This window comes from Haliotis rufescens, unplaced genomic scaffold, assembly GCF_023055435.1.
Source record: "Haliotis rufescens isolate VD_foot unplaced genomic scaffold, xgHalRufe1.0.p SCAF_76, whole genome shotgun sequence".
NCBI classification, from domain to species: domain Eukaryota; kingdom Metazoa; phylum Mollusca; class Gastropoda; order Lepetellida; family Haliotidae; genus Haliotis; species Haliotis rufescens.
Window position 1 is genome coordinate 1,606,684 of NW_025964368.1, and position 17,882 is coordinate 1,624,565.

At 41.6% G+C, this 17,882-nt stretch overlaps 1 protein-coding gene across 1 annotated transcript; it reads left to right on the forward strand.

The window, feature by feature from the left end:
- Window positions 1-10,155: 10,155 nt before the first annotated feature.
- Window positions 10,156-15,554, forward strand: LOC124133149 (C-factor-like). Its single transcript, XM_046497406.2, has 3 exons — window positions 10,156-10,272; window positions 10,865-11,223; window positions 15,153-15,554. Exons 1-3 carry the CDS (start codon window positions 10,262-10,264, stop codon window positions 15,545-15,547), a joined length of 765 nt encoding a protein of 254 aa, XP_046353362.2. The 5' UTR covers window positions 10,156-10,261; the 3' UTR covers window positions 15,548-15,554.
- Window positions 15,555-17,882: the final 2,328 nt, after the last annotated feature.

The window sequence follows — 17,882 nt, forward strand, 5'->3', positions numbered from 1 at the left end:
AAAGACTTAGAAAATCATGTCCAGAAATATGCCTTCTAGAACCATTCAAAAAAGAAGCTGCCGTTCAAAATTCAACTTCAACTTTCTAAAGCATTGTGTTATTCTCTTGGAGCCCATGTGAAATTGAAAAAGACTCCAGAAATCTTGGACGATTGAAATGGTCTATTCTTTGCAAAGCTGCAGATGACGGCCAAATGTCATTAAAGAACATAATTCTTGGGACATGTGATGTACGCCAGGATAAGTGGGGAGTTGAAGTACGACTGTGAGTAGGTGAGCTATAAGCGATCTTTATGCTGCAGAAGCACCATATTGTGACAAATGTAGAACACATACACTGAAAGGCAAAAGGAACGTCACTTCTGAAAATACTGATAAAACTTAACAGACACTGGCAGTTACATGTTCTGTGGTCAATAAACTCATTTATCGTTCTACTGCTTCTTTTTGTTGCCTTAAAGTCCATTTAACAATTGAGTTTAAAATGGAGTGCTTTGCCCAAACGCAGCCTACAAAAGTGCAGTGGGACTCAGTTGCGGAAAAGTCTTGTCAAAAACATGATGCACGTGCATATCGTGGATGGTATGGGTGTGAAAGACACCCAAAACTGTTGAGCTGGCTTTCGTTATTTCGATTCATCAGCCATGCCACGATTATCAGGAAATGAGAGACAACAAGCGATCGGAAGACTGCAAGCAGGCCAGAGTGCAGGTCGTTGCAAATGCATTCGATGTCAACGTCAGAACGATATATCGTTTGCAACATCGCCACAACACCACCAACACCACCGACGACCGACCGCGTAGTGGTCGTCCTGGAGTCACTACTCCCAGACAAGATCGGTTCATGATACGCAAACATCTGCAGAACCGATTCCGAATGGCCACTGAAACAGCTCAGCAAACAATTGGCAACCACCAGCGTGCCATCAGTGATCATACAGTCCGACGTCGCCTAACTGCCAACAACATCTCGTGCCACCGTCCTGCTCGTGTACCCATCCTGAGAGATCGTCACCGACAGGCCCGACTGCAATGGGCCGGGCAGCTCAAAATTGGCGTCAACAGCAATGGAGAAGAATCATCTTCACTGATGGAAGTCGCTACTGTGTTTCAACGGTGGATGGCAGAGTCAGGGTTTGGGGAAGGAGGGGCGAACGTTATGCTGATGCTTGTGTTATGTAACGAGACCCGTGGGGCGGCCCAAGCATTATGGCTTGGGGTGGAATTGGACTGAACCAGAGAATGGGACCTGTGGTCTTTCAGGATATTGGTCCAGGCAGGGGTAATGGCATCACAGCTCTCCGCTACATTGACCAAGTCATCAGACCACATATCGTGCCTTTTTTGCCCGTCATCAAAACCAGACCTTTCAGCAAGACAACGCCCGTCCCCACACGTCACCAGGGACTTCCTCCAGCAGCACAACATCCAACTCATACATTGGCCTGCCCTCAGTCCGGATTTAGATCCCATTGAACACTTGTGGGATGAGATTCAACGCCGACTCAACGACGTAGGCCCAAGGCCGACAACTGTAGTAGAACTGCGGGTAGCGTTCCTGAGGCTATGGGCCCATATCCCAATGGCCTTCATCAACAGGCTAGTCCACTCCATGTACAGGAGATGTGTGGCTGTAGTCAACGCCCGTGGTGGCCACACCAGATACCGATTTAGAAACCCCCAGCTGTGATGTCTTCTGGTGCCTCCCCAAATTCACAATTCGCCTCCCCAAATTCACAATTCGCAAAAACATTCTCCAGACTGTTAATTTCATGTGGGTCAAACACTGACTTTCTCCGATGTCTTTACTTACATGTATAAGCATTTGAAAATAAAGATATTTATATGATACATCCACATGACGTTTCCTTTGCCTTTCAGTGTATTATGACCCCTTTATCTGTACACTTAGCTACTGCAAAATTGAAAGGAACCGAGTCTTTGATTATGTGAACAGATTAATGAATGTAGAAATGTGTACCATAATTACTGGGCTACTTGCCAAACCACCAACTTCACTACAGAGTACTCTTCGAGTATTCATCTCAGGAAAATATCTGAGTCAAGAACTGTATGTACCTACGGAGCAATTCTATCATTGAAGACGCCAGTCGCACTTGCATCAAAAGATGCCACTTCTAGAGGCCTGGGGTCGGAATCACAAACAGAAACTCCCCTTGTTCAAGTCATAGTTGACAACTTTGATCTCAATATTTGCTCTTGCAACGCTTCCTACTCAGACGGGAGCAAGGGTGACCCAGTCGTCTAAGGCGCCGCGATTCGCTGTGCAGAGTTGCGTCCCTTCGATTGTGGGTTCGAATTCCGGTTCGCCCTGATTATTTTTCTAGGTTTGTCAGCACCATACCCGTGCTCGTGGGTTTCACCGAAGTGGTAAACGTCTGAGACCTGCATCACTTCGGGCTTTCCTCCCACATTAAGCTGACACGCCGTGATATAACTGGGATACTGTTAAAAGCGGTGTTAAACCCAACTCAATCACTCACTCTTACTCAGACACTTGATGGTGGCAACAGCACTGATGACAAAGCAAGGTTCAATCGGATAAAGAAAAAGGAAATGACATAGCAAGTGGATGGTGACATCACACAGGAAGTCACACATGTCCGAAAAAGCTGCATCCGACTGCACCATGAAGACAGTGTTACCACTGAAAATTTAGCGTTGTGGGTAGTCTCAGCATCGCGTGCAACTGTTAGGGATGTTGACTTCTTGTCTGAAGATGTTTGAAGATCATGTCCAAAATGAGATGGATACAATAGTGCACTGAAGAGAAGATAAGGTCAGACAGGGATTGAAAACAACGTCAATTTACACGCCTTTGCTATAAAGGAAGCTGACAAACTGACTGAATGCGTCGGACAAGATATTGTTGTTGTCACTTGTGACTAACAACTGTACACGATAACGTCTTTCTGCGTCTTGGTGAAATTAATTTGCTAATGAGCTTTATTGGATGTGGTGGCACACTGATGGCTGAAAGTGGAGTGTAAGATATTTCTGAGAGCTCTTTTGGAAGTGTAGATGTCATTCTTGTGAAACAGCTGTTGAGGACTGTGGTTGTGCATTAAGCCGGTTATGCTGATGTTCCTTTTACAAATGTAACATTTGTTACATTTGACCACTTTCAATTTGTTTCAATGTTGAATTTATATTTGACAAAAATATACTGAAACATACTTTGAGAGATATTAATAAGATGAAACTTGGCAAAACTGATTATCAAGGTTGAAATTAATGTGAGACACAACACCAGTCTCTGAGAAAATGCCATCACAAGTCAGTATCTCATTTGCATTGATGACTGCCGTGCAGCGTTGATACATGGAATGAATGAGGTGGTTGATGAAGGCTATAGGCACTTGAGCCCACACTCTGAGGAACGCCTGACGCAGTTCAGCTGCAGTCGTCAGCCTTGTTCGGACGTCATTCAGCCGTCTTTGAATCTCGTCCCACAAGTGCTCAATTGGATTTAAATCGGGACTGAGGGCAGTCCACTGCATGGTTCCGATGCCATTCTGCTGGAGGAAGTCTCCTGTTGCTCTCGCAGTGTGGGCACGGGCGTTATCATGTTTAAACTCGTGGTTGCGGCGACGTGCCAAATGAGGTATAGCGTGTGGTCTCAAGACTTGATCAATGTACCGAGCTCCTGTGACACCACTGCCTCTCCCTGGACCGATATTCTGGAAGACCACAGGGGCGACCCTCTGTGCAAGACCAATTCCATCCCACACCATGATGCTCGGACCACCCCCACGAGTCTCTCTCAACAACACAAGCTTCCGAATAACGTTCCCCACGGCGTCGCAAGACTCTCTCTCTGCCATCTGCTGTTGAGATACAGTAACGGCTCTCGTCTGAGAAGAGGACTCTTCTTCACTGCTGGAGGCACCAATGCTGGTGCTGTGTTGCCCACTGAAGACGGTCCCGGCGATGACATGGTGTCAGAATGGGTCCTCGGTGTGGCCTGTGACAGTGGAGGTGTCTGCTAGTCAATCGTCGACGCATGATGTCCGCACTAATGTGTCGCTGGTGTGTCCCCATGGTCTGTCGTGCAGTTTCCGCAGCATTAACAAAGCGATCTTGAAGATGCTCTCGCACAATCTGACAATCCTGACGTCGGGTGGTGACCCTTGGTCTTCCACTACGTGGTTGCTCATCTGTAGTTTTGGTGGTCTGGTACCGTTGCTGGAGCCTTACGTGGACTGGAAATGCATTGGCTACTTGCCGGGCGCTGCTGGAGGCACCAATGCTGGTGCTGTGTTGCCCACTGAAGACGGTCCCGGCGATGACGTGGTGTCAGAATGGGTCCTCGGTGTGGCCTGTGACAGTGGAGGTGTCCAATCCTGGTGGATTTTTATAGGGCAAGAAATAGGGGAACGCATTGGCATTTCAATTTGCACGGAACTCACGTGCATCGGGTTACCATGGTCGTTGCCGTGATGCGTTTGGGCGATCGGTTTTATTTATCAAATTTTATTTCCCGGACAAGGTAATGTTAAATTTTAGAAACTTTGATAAAAATTACCCAAAAATTAAATGACAACTTTTTATGCAATATTACTTTGGGTGACGTTTCTTTTGCGGTTCTGTATCTTATGCCCTGACACACTCAGTAAAAAAATTGACGTTACTTATCAGGGCATGAAAAGGTTGAGATGAATGAAAACGTATTTTACATTATTGGGATTCTTTTGCTCTTTTGGGCTTACAACAACAGCAACGAACTCAAACCAAGATTTTTTCCATGTTGTCTGGCTAGACTTGTGAAGCCGGTCATGCCAAACGAACCAAATTAGGCCACTGATGAGGTAGATTTGACTTTTACAAGTGGCATTTCAGTTTGGCGATGATTTTTCATGGCTGGCGAAGAGTGAGTATGTGGGTAAGTGATGCATAATTCACACATACTATCAATTAGTGAAATCAACTGCATCTGGTTTGCCGGCCCTGTGTATTCAGATCAGTTTTAGTTAATAACATCACAACTCTTAACAACTTTATCCTATGAAAATGACAAAAAGGGAACATTAATTCTCAATGACACGAGTATTTTAAAAAGAATGTTGCCTTTGAGATGAATAAGTGGGTGTTGTATTGCGGTCGTTCTCTACCACAAATTATTAGAAATATGTTTCAAATTGATATTTCAATGAGGTAAACCAGGCATGACGTATTTAATTTATTAAGAAAAATTTAAGTAAATCATTGGCTCGAGAGCATGGTGACAGATGTAGGTTTCTTTGATCCGGGAATATCATATCTGTAAATCAAAATTGATCCTCAGCAACCCATTCTTGTCGTAAGAGGCGACTAACGGGATCCTGGTCAGGCCCCGTGACTCGGTTGATGCATTTCATCGTATCCCAATTTCGTAGATCTTTGCTCGAGATGTCAATCACTTGGTTGTCTGGTCCAGACTCGATTATTAACACACAGCCGTTCGGCGTTAAACAACGAACAAAACAACTAAACATATCTGTAAATATCCATTAGGCAGGGCTTTAATGTTTCTTTGGAAATATCATTCATGTGGGATATTTTAGATACCTTGCTGGCCGCATTATAACACGCCTAAAATTTGGAAAACAATTTTTATGTGTTGTATCGAAGGTTAAAATTATGGTCTATTCCACAGCACTTGAATTGAGCGCAAAACCTCGATCAGGTTTGTTAATTGAATGTTCACAAATTAAATGTTATGCAGGAATTTGAGTGTGCTCGCATTGAGGTATAATGCCACGATTGACGTTGTATACGACATATGTGGCAGTGCATATGCTGCAACTGACATAAATAGTGTGCATGCTGAACAGGTTAATGCACTACAATATACAGCAACTGACGTGAATCAAGTGCCTGAGGCGTGATGTGAATCAAGTGCCTGGGGCGTGATGTGACGTGGCCGTGGGAAGAACATGGTGGAGGAGGAGGAACAGCGGTAGTTTCGTTTGTCAGGTGTACATGTGTTTATGAAACTTTTCAAGGATACCTCATTCCTTAGTCCAAAGGCTTTATTCCTGGGGGCACTATCCCCACCGCCGACGACTTTGTGGCGGCTGTAGCACGGACACAGGGGTTTGAATATGTTTGAGATAACCTCGCGGCATGATGGTTGGTTGGTTAGTTTGTTGTTTAACGCCGCATTCAGCAATATTCCATTGGAGCTATATGACGGCGGTCTGTAAATAATCGAGTCTGGATCAGACAAGCCGGTGATTAATTTCATGAGCATCGATCCACGCAATTGGGATCGATGACATGCATCAACCAAGTCAGCGAGCCTGACCACCCGATCCCGTTATTCGCTTCTAACGACGTGCAATGGCGTGATTCGATGCTCATGATGTCAATCATTGGAATGTCTGTGGTTTGATGCTCATGATGTCAATCACTGGATTGTCTTGTCCAGACTCGAGAATTTACACACCGCCGTCATATAGCTGGAAAGTCGCTGAGTGCGGCGTTAAACAACAAATAAACAAATGTTATCGGATCTAATCACACCAGGAGAGATAAAAAAAAAGAATCTGGCCCGGGTGGTACACCTTCAGATTTATTATCCCATCCTTTGAGATTTTATTCGATCTGGACAAAGGTGAATTTGCTGATTCGTGGAATATCGGTATGATTCTTCCTCTTTTCAAGAAAGGTGATATTGCAGATCCAAATAATTACCGTGGAATTTCACTTCTAAATGTAATGGGTAAACTGTTCACGTCTATTGTAGAATTACGATTAGGGTTAGATACAATTTTATTCGCGAGGTTTTAGAAATAATAACTCCACTGCTGACATATTTTTGTTTTACAATCTTTGTGTCAAAAATATATTCGTTAGCCTAGACACAGGTTTCATGCTTTGATATCGTAGACAGACAGTTTTTGTATATATTGCATAATAAGGGTGTTGTTGGGAAATTATATAATCCTCTTCAAAATAGTTATAGTAATGTTGCAGCTTATATTTATATGAACAAGTGTAAAACAGAAACATTTACAACATCCTGTGTCCGTCAAGGTTGCATGTTAGGTCCAGTTCTTTTCTATCTCTTCAGAAATTAATAAGATTTGGGGTTTAGAAATTGTAGTTTAAGAGGAGTCTTTGTAACAGAGGAAACTTAAGATAGTTTTGTCCGTTTTGTTCTATTGTTCGCTGCGGGATCGGGTGGTCAGACTCGCTGATTTGGTTGATGCAGGTCATCGATCCCAATTGCGTGGATCGATGATCATGATATCAGACAATGGATTGTCTGGTCCAGACTCAATTATTTACAGACCGCCGTCATATAGCTGGAATATTGCTGAGTGTGTCGTTAAACAACAAACCATGTGAACATGTTGCCATAGTATACCTGGCCATTCCCACGGGCTTGAACTCAACAAACATTTCTGATTCTGTATAATAATATTAGCACCTTGTGAAGGGAAGGAAATTCAGGACCGTCAATGTTAATCTGCTTCGAAATGTTTAATTAAGCTGTAGTTTTCCTTGTCAACCCCAACATTTTGCAAGCCGGCTTACCATTGACGGTTTTGAATTTTCCCTCCCTTCACTATGGCTATAATAAAAAATAGTGGATCTAAATATTAGCACAAGCAGAAACGTTTGCTGAGGTCAAGCCCGTGTAGCGCCGTAATTTCCCACCACCTTTTTCTTCTTTATCTCGGCGTCGAAGCTTAGGGTTGAGATTAAATGTTTGTTTTGAAATAAATACGAGGTAAGGTGACCACAGATGAACCTGATGCAAGTACCCAAAGGACCAAGATGGCGGGTGTCACTCCTTTTCTATATGTATACTGAGGGGTGTGATTTTTTTCTATACGAATATATTATGCTAAACACACTATCGTCGAGTTCCTGTGTGCCTAAACTGGCAAACGTATTCCTCAAAGAAAGTTTGTGGAGATTTGACAATTTTAGGAAGTTATAAAATGTTGCATGAAGCTGTTTTATAGCCAAAAGGGGGAAAGAATGGCTCGTTACAGTGACGGAAATCATGTCTTAACTAAATAACAGAAATATTTCTAACGTTTAAAATAAAACTTGGAAAGATCGCATTTTTTAGACCCTATACATAAAATGAAAATCGTTTACGTGTGAACTTGTTTGAAACGAATAGGAATTACATACCGATAGCCATATCAACAACCATGACAAGACCCTGTCTGAGTAACGAAATAATTGGAAATACTGCATTCCCAGCATATATGCTATCGGACAATTTTGTACAGTGGTATCGATCGAAATAAATCGGAAACAATTAGTATTTGTGCATTTACATATAAATCCAATATTTCACATGCCAGTTCACGGTAGGAGGACCATCGATAATGAAATCAACCCTGTCTCAAACTGCATTTTGGAAACGTTGAATATACGTTTGATTCAGGATTCGACATATTGAAGGCACTTCCTGTTGATTACATTCTGTACTTAAAAACTGTCACAGAATTATAATTTTATCATCGGTATAATTCACTGGGCGGAAGAAACAATGAGGTTCATGCATAAACAGAGAGAAATCAAGAGAATTATAATTAAATAGGAATACATGCTACGGTTTTTACATGGTTTTGTACTGAGTGATCCGAATGTGACATCTAGTGTGTGCTAATATGTAAATATAACATGACTACATCAGAAAACAACCATCCTTGATTATGCGCCGAAAGAGTATCAATAAAATTTGCAGCGAAAATTAAATGAATGGATTAATCTGTTTGTGTATTTGTTGCGGTGCGTAGATAATCGAGTCTGGACCGTAAAGGCGACTAACGGGATCGGGTGGTCAGGCTCGCTGACTTGGTGGATGCACTTTTCGTCATAATTAATTCGTTATGGTGTCTTAAGTTGCCGTATACGGTGTTAGCAGAAAATATTCCAAAAGTTCCAAATGCATAACTATTGAAGTCAAAATTCAACCTATGACCAACCTTTGCACATATCAAACTGTAACATATTTATCAGCGGTATTCTCAACATGCTACGTGTTTCCTGTCCTCAATCTTTATTTTCGACCGCAAAGCCCTCTGAATCTGGGGATGAACAATCCGCGTGCAGAGTTGTGTCCCTTGGACACGCCAGAAATTCATTATCGTTGGTTCGAATCTGGGTCTGTCAGTACTAAACCCGTGCTCGTGGGTTTATCAAAGTCGTTGACGTCTGAGACCTGCATCACTTCAGGCTTTCCTCCCATATTAAGCTGACACGTCGTGATATAACTGGAATACTGCCCATAACGGCGTTAAATTCAAACTCACTCGCTCACTGAGAATGGGAACGTTACACAATGTAATAAAGAAGGCCATATATGGGCCTGAATCAAGATGGCAAAGTGATGAATCTGGAACAGATAGTGTTCCACTCATCGTTATTTCTCTGACTCAAACAGCAACAAGAAAATATTTTTGCACAACACCTAAACAGGGAACTGAAATAAATCGCATCACTATATACAAATAGGAGGTAAAACTTATTCGTTTTTATTTATACGTCAGAGGTTTCCAACGTACACTTTCGATTTGCCTTCTGTTTGGGTTTGAGAAGAAAAGCTGTCAAATGAATAAATTCCGTTGGTGAGAATGACGTATCATTTGCAAACTTATGGTCCAATAATTCTATACTGCTGTCCGACATAACATTTCCAGGTTGAATAAATCCTATCGTCCACATGAGTAAAGTTTGCGTAAAATAACAACCCTTCTAATTTCACATATCATGGTATCAACGTGTGCTATCAATTAGCTATATTATACTTGTTATGTTTCTGACATATCATTATGTCAAGATTGTTAAAATAGGTCTTCAGCACCCATGCTTGTCGTAAGTGGTGACTAACGGGATCGGGTGGTCAGACTTGCTGACTTGGTTGATGCATGTCATCGTATCCCAATTGCGTGGATCGATGCTCATGATATTAATCAATGGAATGCCAGGACCGCCGTCATATAGCTGGAATATTGCTGAGTGCGGCGTTAAACCAACAAATCTTACTTTGTTATATATCCGATGTTATATACTGTTATTTTATGTTATAAATGTTATGCATCAGATATATTACACGAGCTACTGTCAGGACCCGTGTAGCCTGCGATAACAGGATAGTGAACAGCATAGGTCAGATAACCACGGCCACGGGATGTTCAGGCCAAACCACACGACCCCTGATTCATGGTCAGGCGTCTCACGCCATACTGACCTACTGTGTATGTGGATCACAATCAGATGCAAACAGAGTCATGTCAAAACTGTAAGTGCATAATTCATTTATCATCGGTAAGAGTGAGTGAGAGAGTGAGTTAGGTTTAACGCCGCTTTTAACATTATTCAAGTTATATCACGGCGTGTCAGCTTAATCTGGGAGGATGCAGGTCTCAGACGTTTACCACTTCGGTGAAACAAACCTAGAAATTGGGTCGAACCGGGATTCGAACCCACAATCATAGGTTTCTGGCGTGCCCAAGGGACGCAACTCTGCACAGCGAATCGCGGCGCCTTAGACGACTGGGCCACCCGTGCCCCCATCATCGGTAAGAACCGAACCTAAATGAAGCTCTAGATCTTTCGGTATTGTTTGCGTGGTTTTCCAAAGTGAGAAAGGAACGACTTTCACACCCTTTTAGAATTTATGATAATTAAACATGCATGCTAATACAAGTTATTTTCAATTCTTATTTAATTTGCCAGTGTGATGTATCTAATAGATTGCCTTCAGCGACCTATTCAGCTCCGGGCTTAAAGATATGATTCTGTTAAAAATCAATGTTGGTGTTTTTCGTATTGGTCACATGAGACAATTAAAAGCAGGGAAACTCACCAGAGGTGTAACTTAAACTTTGCAGATCTGTGGAATCAGTTTTCATAACTGGAACCAGCAAGGGGGTCGGTCTTGGCCTTGTGAAGGGCTTTCTGGAACTTCCCAACCCGCCAAAATACGTGTTTGCGTCCTGCATCGACCCTGACAACGACGAGGCCACAGAGTTGAGAGATGTGGCTTCACAGAATCCTAGCGTCACGTTGGTGAAGCTGGATGTGCGATCTGACGCTGAAATCGCCAACGCCGTGACGACAGTGCAACGTGTCCTGGGACAGAGAGGGTTAAATCTGCTTATTAACAACGCAGCCATCAACTCTCAGGTGTATGGACTTGAGTCATTGACAAGGGATGATATCATGAGTCACTGTGACTGCAACGTGGCAGGTAACTATCAGTTTATTATCTCATATAAGATAGCTACGCGACAAATCGCAAAGAACAATGAAGAAAGAAGCGTGGTTTATTTCAAGATAAAACATTGTTCTATCAAGATATCATTTACGGAAATTCAAACATGCGCTCGCAACTTGATGACGTCGTAAATTTGAGGTCGTTATTTTTTAGAGGGAATTGTCCAGTGACATGTTCCCCATAATATAGGTGTTGCTGGGCAATGTAGAAAAAAGCAATGGACGAACGATCCAACCAAAAAGTGGGAGAGATATGAATATCTATATTTGGAGAAAAAGTGCAGATAATCGACGTGGAAATTGTGAGAATACCAAACCTCACCCCCCTGTACATAAAATGGACTTGTCCGACATTACCGCGGTTGTATTCAGGTAGTCATCATTATTTTCTTACGGGTAAATGGTTTTAAATCTTGTACAATTTATTGCTATCAGTAAGGCTGTACAAAATGTTGATATCTCACGTAAGAAATAAAGGACTCGTGGTCGTTGCTTATCGTACAATAATACACTGCAGGGAGAATAAACCTCTTGGGGCTGCGCCCTTCATGGTATGATATGAATCACTGGATTGTCTGGTCCAGACTCGATTATTTACAGACCGCCGTCATATAGCTGGAATATTGCTGAGTGCGGCGTTAAACAACAAACCAAACCAACCAAATCATTGTACGGTAAACAACCCCCACTCGTCGTTTATTTCTTAAATATTTCAAACAAAATAATTTAAAATACTTAAAGAAGGATTGTGAGCCACGGTCTTGGTCCAGTTTCTGTCTTGACGCTGTAATTAGTGACTTGCCTTAGGATTTATGACATCATGAAACATGGACGACGTCATTTTCAATGAGGTCACGTTGCTTTTGACCACTGCGCAGACAATGAAAACAATTGGAAGAAACTAGCAAATCAGCATAAAGCCAAAATTGTAGTGCTCATTGAGAATTACAGAAAATAAGTTCACCAATATCTGTGCTGCTATGTGCAATATTAACAGCTTGATTGAAATAGAAATTAAAATTTAGTTTAGTTAAAACAAGCATGTTTGAATGGCATGAATCGAACTTGCTAGGACGGCCTGGTGACTTTAGCCATATTCCTCATTAATTGTATGCGGATATTCTTTCCACATAAATGAAGTTATCCCCATGTATTAAATACAAGCTTGGGGTTTTTAGGAGGTGATCAGGCTGGTATTGCCCAGGCTGAAAATAGGCACACGAGTATGGATATGTTACAATATATAAAGTAAAGGGGGAAAACAACTATACCTCTCAAATGAATTTATCATATGTTTGAGACCCGTGAAGATTCCGGGGTAGAATAGGTCTTCAGCAACCCATACTTGCCGTAAAAGGCGACTATGCTTGTCGTATAAGGCGACTAACGGGACCGGGTGGTCAGGCTCGCTGACTTGGTTGATACATGTCATCGATCCCAATTGCGTGGATCGATGCTCATGATGTCAATCACTGGATTGTCTGGTCCAGACTAGATTATTTACAGACCGCCGTCATAGAGCTGGAATATTGCTGAGTGCGGCGTTAAACAACAAACAAACAAACAAACAAACAAACATCATTTTTGATGTTCAATTGAAAATATCTTAAGTTAGCGATAGTATATCCAAAACATGAACGGTACTGGCGCTTAGTCAACACTCAAAAAATACTTCTATCTGGTTATATTTAAAAGATATATAAATTGATTATCAAATTTGAAAAAAGAAATCGCATAATACGCAAGTGCTGATGTGTATATTTGACATGTTATCTTTTGAAATCGATAAACTTGCAACATTTCAAACTGGGGTAATTTGGTTGCAAATTCATTTCTTACCACAGTCGCCATTGAACCAAAATAATGTTTTCACGAAATTACCCAGCCACAGATTAATTTTTACAAACTGGCCGAAATGAGTGATGGTTAAACTGACAATCACATTTTACAACACTTCTTTCAATGTTCACTTACTTAAAAATAAACTCATTATTCTTTTGTCCCTCAGTTAGTAAAGGATGTGTTGCTATTTTCAAATTCTGTTAAATATATAATCAAATATGCCGATGTTTATAAATAATTAAGGATGAATTAGTAACGGGATATATCACTGACTGTGTTGGTGTGTTTTGGTACGTTTTGTTATTGTTGTTGAGTGTACACTGAGAAATATCGTCGCTTGGAATAACTCATCTAACCCTAATGAATTTCTGGATATTCCACGATAACATACAATAATAAGACCATGCACTTTTAATCATTCACATGTGCACAAACAGTGAACGTTTAATCATAACATGATTGACATGGCTGACAACGGGTGTGTTACCCCAAACCCGTTGGACGTGGATCATAATATCAATCACTGGTTTGTTGATTATTTACATGCTTCCGTCTAATCCCTAAACAAGCAAACAAACAAACACACGCAGTTGTTGTTAATGTAGTGTGACTTGTGCAAAGGGTGACAAGACCCTTGTCATGTACACATGGAAATAAGTATCGCAGCACCCATATATTTTTACCCTCATTTGCAGTTGGATATTGATACATTTATGACCTCTGTTTGAAGGACTAGTTTGACATTTTCTACATATCCTACATTATAGTCAGACTTGCACGAGACATAATTATAGGACTGGAGCAATACGTCTACCCCTCATGTGGTAAAAATCAAGTTTGATTATACCGCCATTTTAGTTTGACAAGTTAAAAACACATTTTATGTCAGTGTTAATAATCCACGATTGACGCGGTTGACATTGGCATTAAAATAGAAACACAGTGAAATGTGGAATGCCGGTACATCTCTCCGAGCGATAGCAAGAAATGTCGTCATTATCCATCCACTATTAGCCAATTGGTCAGGAAACACCAGCAAACTACTGACACCAGGGACCGTCAGCGCTGAAGGCCACCTCGTGTGACATAAATTGTGTCTACTTTGTCATCCGTAAACTTCTAAGTAATGTCTATCAAACAATTCACGTGTAACAAATCGAAGGAAAGACGCAGGTCTTCTGAGACTAACAAGACGTCATCCGTTCACATCAAACTGCGAGTTGAAACGACAGTGGTCTCAGTGGTCTCCTGTCTGACAAAACGGTGCGAAATCGGCTCAAATCAGCCGGATATTAAGCCAGACGTCATTGTGTCAGATGTCAATTGTTTTCACATGATCATAAGGCTGCACGACTGGCATGGTATCAAGCACGACGTCACTGGAAGCTGAGAACATGGGGACAGATTCACTGATCGGACGCGAGTCCACATCGACAGCAATAGTCCAAAACGGTTTAACGCCGCTTTTAACAGTATTCCAGTTATATCACGGCGTGTCAGGTTAATGTGGGAGGAAAGCCCGAAGTGATGCAGGTCTCAGACGTTTACCACTTCGGTGAAACCCACGAGCACGGGTATGGTGCTGACAAACCTAGAAACATGATTGGGGAGAACCGGGATTCGAACCCACAATCATAGGTTTCTGGCGTGCCCAAGGGACGCAACTCCGCGCCTTAGATGGCTGGGCCACCCGTGTCCCCTTCGCCCAAAGTAGCTTGGGAACAGATATCTCAGGGCATGAAGAGATCGTCACCGAAATCCCAGTCACCTGACATGGTTGCTGGAATGGATGCAGTGAAACATTTCCACCTGTTATATACCCCGGCGCATTTGTATGATATTAGGTTTAAGCGGGATGAACTCATCCGAATCGCCAATGTTTGCACGGCTGGTGTGGCCCTCGGCAAAAGTTCGGCGAGTCTTCGGAGTTTACGCCTTAATAGAAGTGTGCCACGACATGTTTCAGGTGTTGCAGTTATTTTCTCCCAGGTGAATTCATCATTCATTTTTTCATTTTTTCATGAAACTCTGATGCTTTATCACTGCCGCATTTGTTTTAAGGTCCGCTTCTCGTATCACAAGCAATGCTTCCCTTGTTGAGAAAAGCATCCAAACAAAACGAAACGCATCCTCTGGGATGTAACAGGGCAGCCATTGTCAACGTGTCAACAGGCCTCATCAAGCCCCAGTTCTGGGCATCAGAAGAACGTCGTTATTCCTACGCCCTGACCAAAACAGCCACAGCCATTGCAACCGTCATGATGTCCAGGGAACTGTCACCCGATGGCATCCTCGTGGCGGGCATGTGTCCTGGGTGGGTGAAGACTGATATGGGGGGACCTGAGGCTTGCACCACGGTAGAGGAAAGTGCGAAATCATGTTTGGATAGACTGGGTATATTAGGTGTTGAACACTGTGGTATAATTCTTCTAGAGAGTAATGCCTTTACCATGTAATTTGTCATTTGTAGGAGTTCTTTAAACAATTATTAATAAAGTTTATTATTCTATTCTGCTTTCTGTGTTTTTTACGAGTATTAACAACTCGTGAATTAGGGTAAATATCAATAGTACTGAAAGCATTTCGATTGTTTTGTACAGCTATTATTCACGTTACTTATGGTTGGTTTTCAAGCTCTTGTGTAAGTGTTAACAGTGATAAAAATGATTCAAAATTCAGTATTATTGAGTTTCTCTTTTTTGGTCATCTTTGACGTCAGACTTGCAGCTTTTGAAATGTATAGATTTATGAGTCCTTACGCTGTACTGAAAAAGTTCTGTTGTGGCATCATTTGCATGTGGCCTGCAACCTCGGAGTATCGCGGTACCTGTCATGTACGCTGAACGGAACAAAATGCACTCAACTCACTACCCTTTATGATTACCGGTATTCGTGTTCTCTATATCAGATGTCATTTATTTTATCTAACAATGCATATTTTACTGATAAAAATTCATTATTTACATTAGTAGTTCCGAGTAAAAGCCGGCCTCACGCTCTGTTTGACAAGGGAGAGAACTCCATCATATCGCGGTACAGAAAAAACTTTGTATGGAGGTCCAAATTGGACAAAAAGAGGGCATAATTCTACCAACAATACCATTCAGATGACATGTGCCTACTGCGGGCAACTTCTGACAATGTCAGATAAGGAAACTAACGAAGAGTTAGGAAACAATGACAGTTTGGATGTTTTGGACTTTCTTTTTAATTCTAAATGATGATTGCAAGATGGTGTCCTTTTGTTTTATAATTTGTGCATTTATTTGGAAGAAAATCAAGAATTGGCATTAAATATAACGAATAGTTAAACTGTGGGATAATTCTTCTAGAGAATAATGCCTTTACCATGTAATTTGTCATTTGTAGGAGTTCTTTAAAAAATTATTTAATAAAGTTTATTATTCTATTCTGCTTTCTGTGTTTTTTACGAGTATTAACAACTCGTGAATTAGGGTAAATATCAATAGTACTGAAAGCATTTCGATTGTTTTGTACAGCTATTATTCACGTTACTTATGGTTGGTTTTCAAGCTCTTGAGTAAGTGTTAACAGTGATAAAAATGATTCAAAATTCAGTATTATTGAGTTTCTCTTTTACTCATCTTTGACGTCAGACTTGCAGCTTTTGAAATGTATAGATTTATGAGTCCTTACGCTGTACTGAAAAAGTTCTGTTGTGGCATCATTTGCATGTGGCCTGCAACCTCGGAGTATCGCGGTACCTGTCATGTACGCTGAACGGAACAAAATGCACTCAACTCACTACCCTTTATGATTACCGGTATTCGTGTTCTCTATATCAGATGTCATTTATTTTATCTAACAATGCATATTTTACTGATACAAATTCATTATTTACATTAGTAGCTCCGAGTAAAAGCCGGCCTCACGCTCTGTTTGACAAGGGAGAGAACTCCATCATATCGCGGTACAGAAAAAACTTTGTATGGAGGTCCAAATTGGACAAAAAGAGGGCATAATTCTACCAACAATACCATTCAGATGACATGTGCCTACTGCGGGCAACTTCTGACAATGTCAGATAAGGAAACTAACGAAGAGTTAGGAAACAATGACAGTTTGGATGTTTTGGACTTTCTTTTTAATTCTAAATGATGATTGCAAGATGGTGTCTTTTTGTTTTATAATTTGTGCATTTATTTGGAAGAAAATCAAGAATTGGCATTAAATATAACGAATTGTTTAAACTTCTGAACATCCTAGCTGTCATTGTAAATGAGCATAGAACAGAAGAGGTGATGAAGTCTGAATGACTAATGCTTGGGTGGTGATAGGATTGGAGGGGTTGGACAAGGCTGATTCTGAACCAAAGCTAATTTCGGGCCGGTGCTGGGCCGATAATTATTTTCGACGTCAGCCCGATGTTACGAAGAGGCGAAACTTCACCGGCCCGAAGATGTTCGCCGACAGTGATCTGATGATGTAACGGACACTGGACCGATGTTGGCACGATGTAAGTGTGCTAGCTGGGATGATACCTGGCGTTCGCGAAAAGGCAAGCGTATCCTGCCCTACTAGAACCGGTGGCAACCGTCACAAACATACAAAGGCAGGCCAAGTGTTCATCTGAAAATAAACACACGAACACATGGTACAAGTCAAAATAGAAAATTATTTCGGAATGTATTAGAGTATATACTTAAATGACTCAAGGCCATCCATAGTCAATATAAAGGCGAAAATGCAGAATAATACAATAGTTCAATGAGAGTTGCATCCCTTTGGAACGCCAGGAACCTGTGATCGTGGGATCGAATTCCAGTTCGC

Coding starts and splice junctions, on each gene's coding strand:
- LOC124133149 (XM_046497406.2), top strand. Junction 11,224..15,152: donor CTGTGACTGCAACGTGGCAG/GTAACTATCAGT, acceptor ATTTGTTTTAAG/GTCCGCTTCTCGTATCACAA.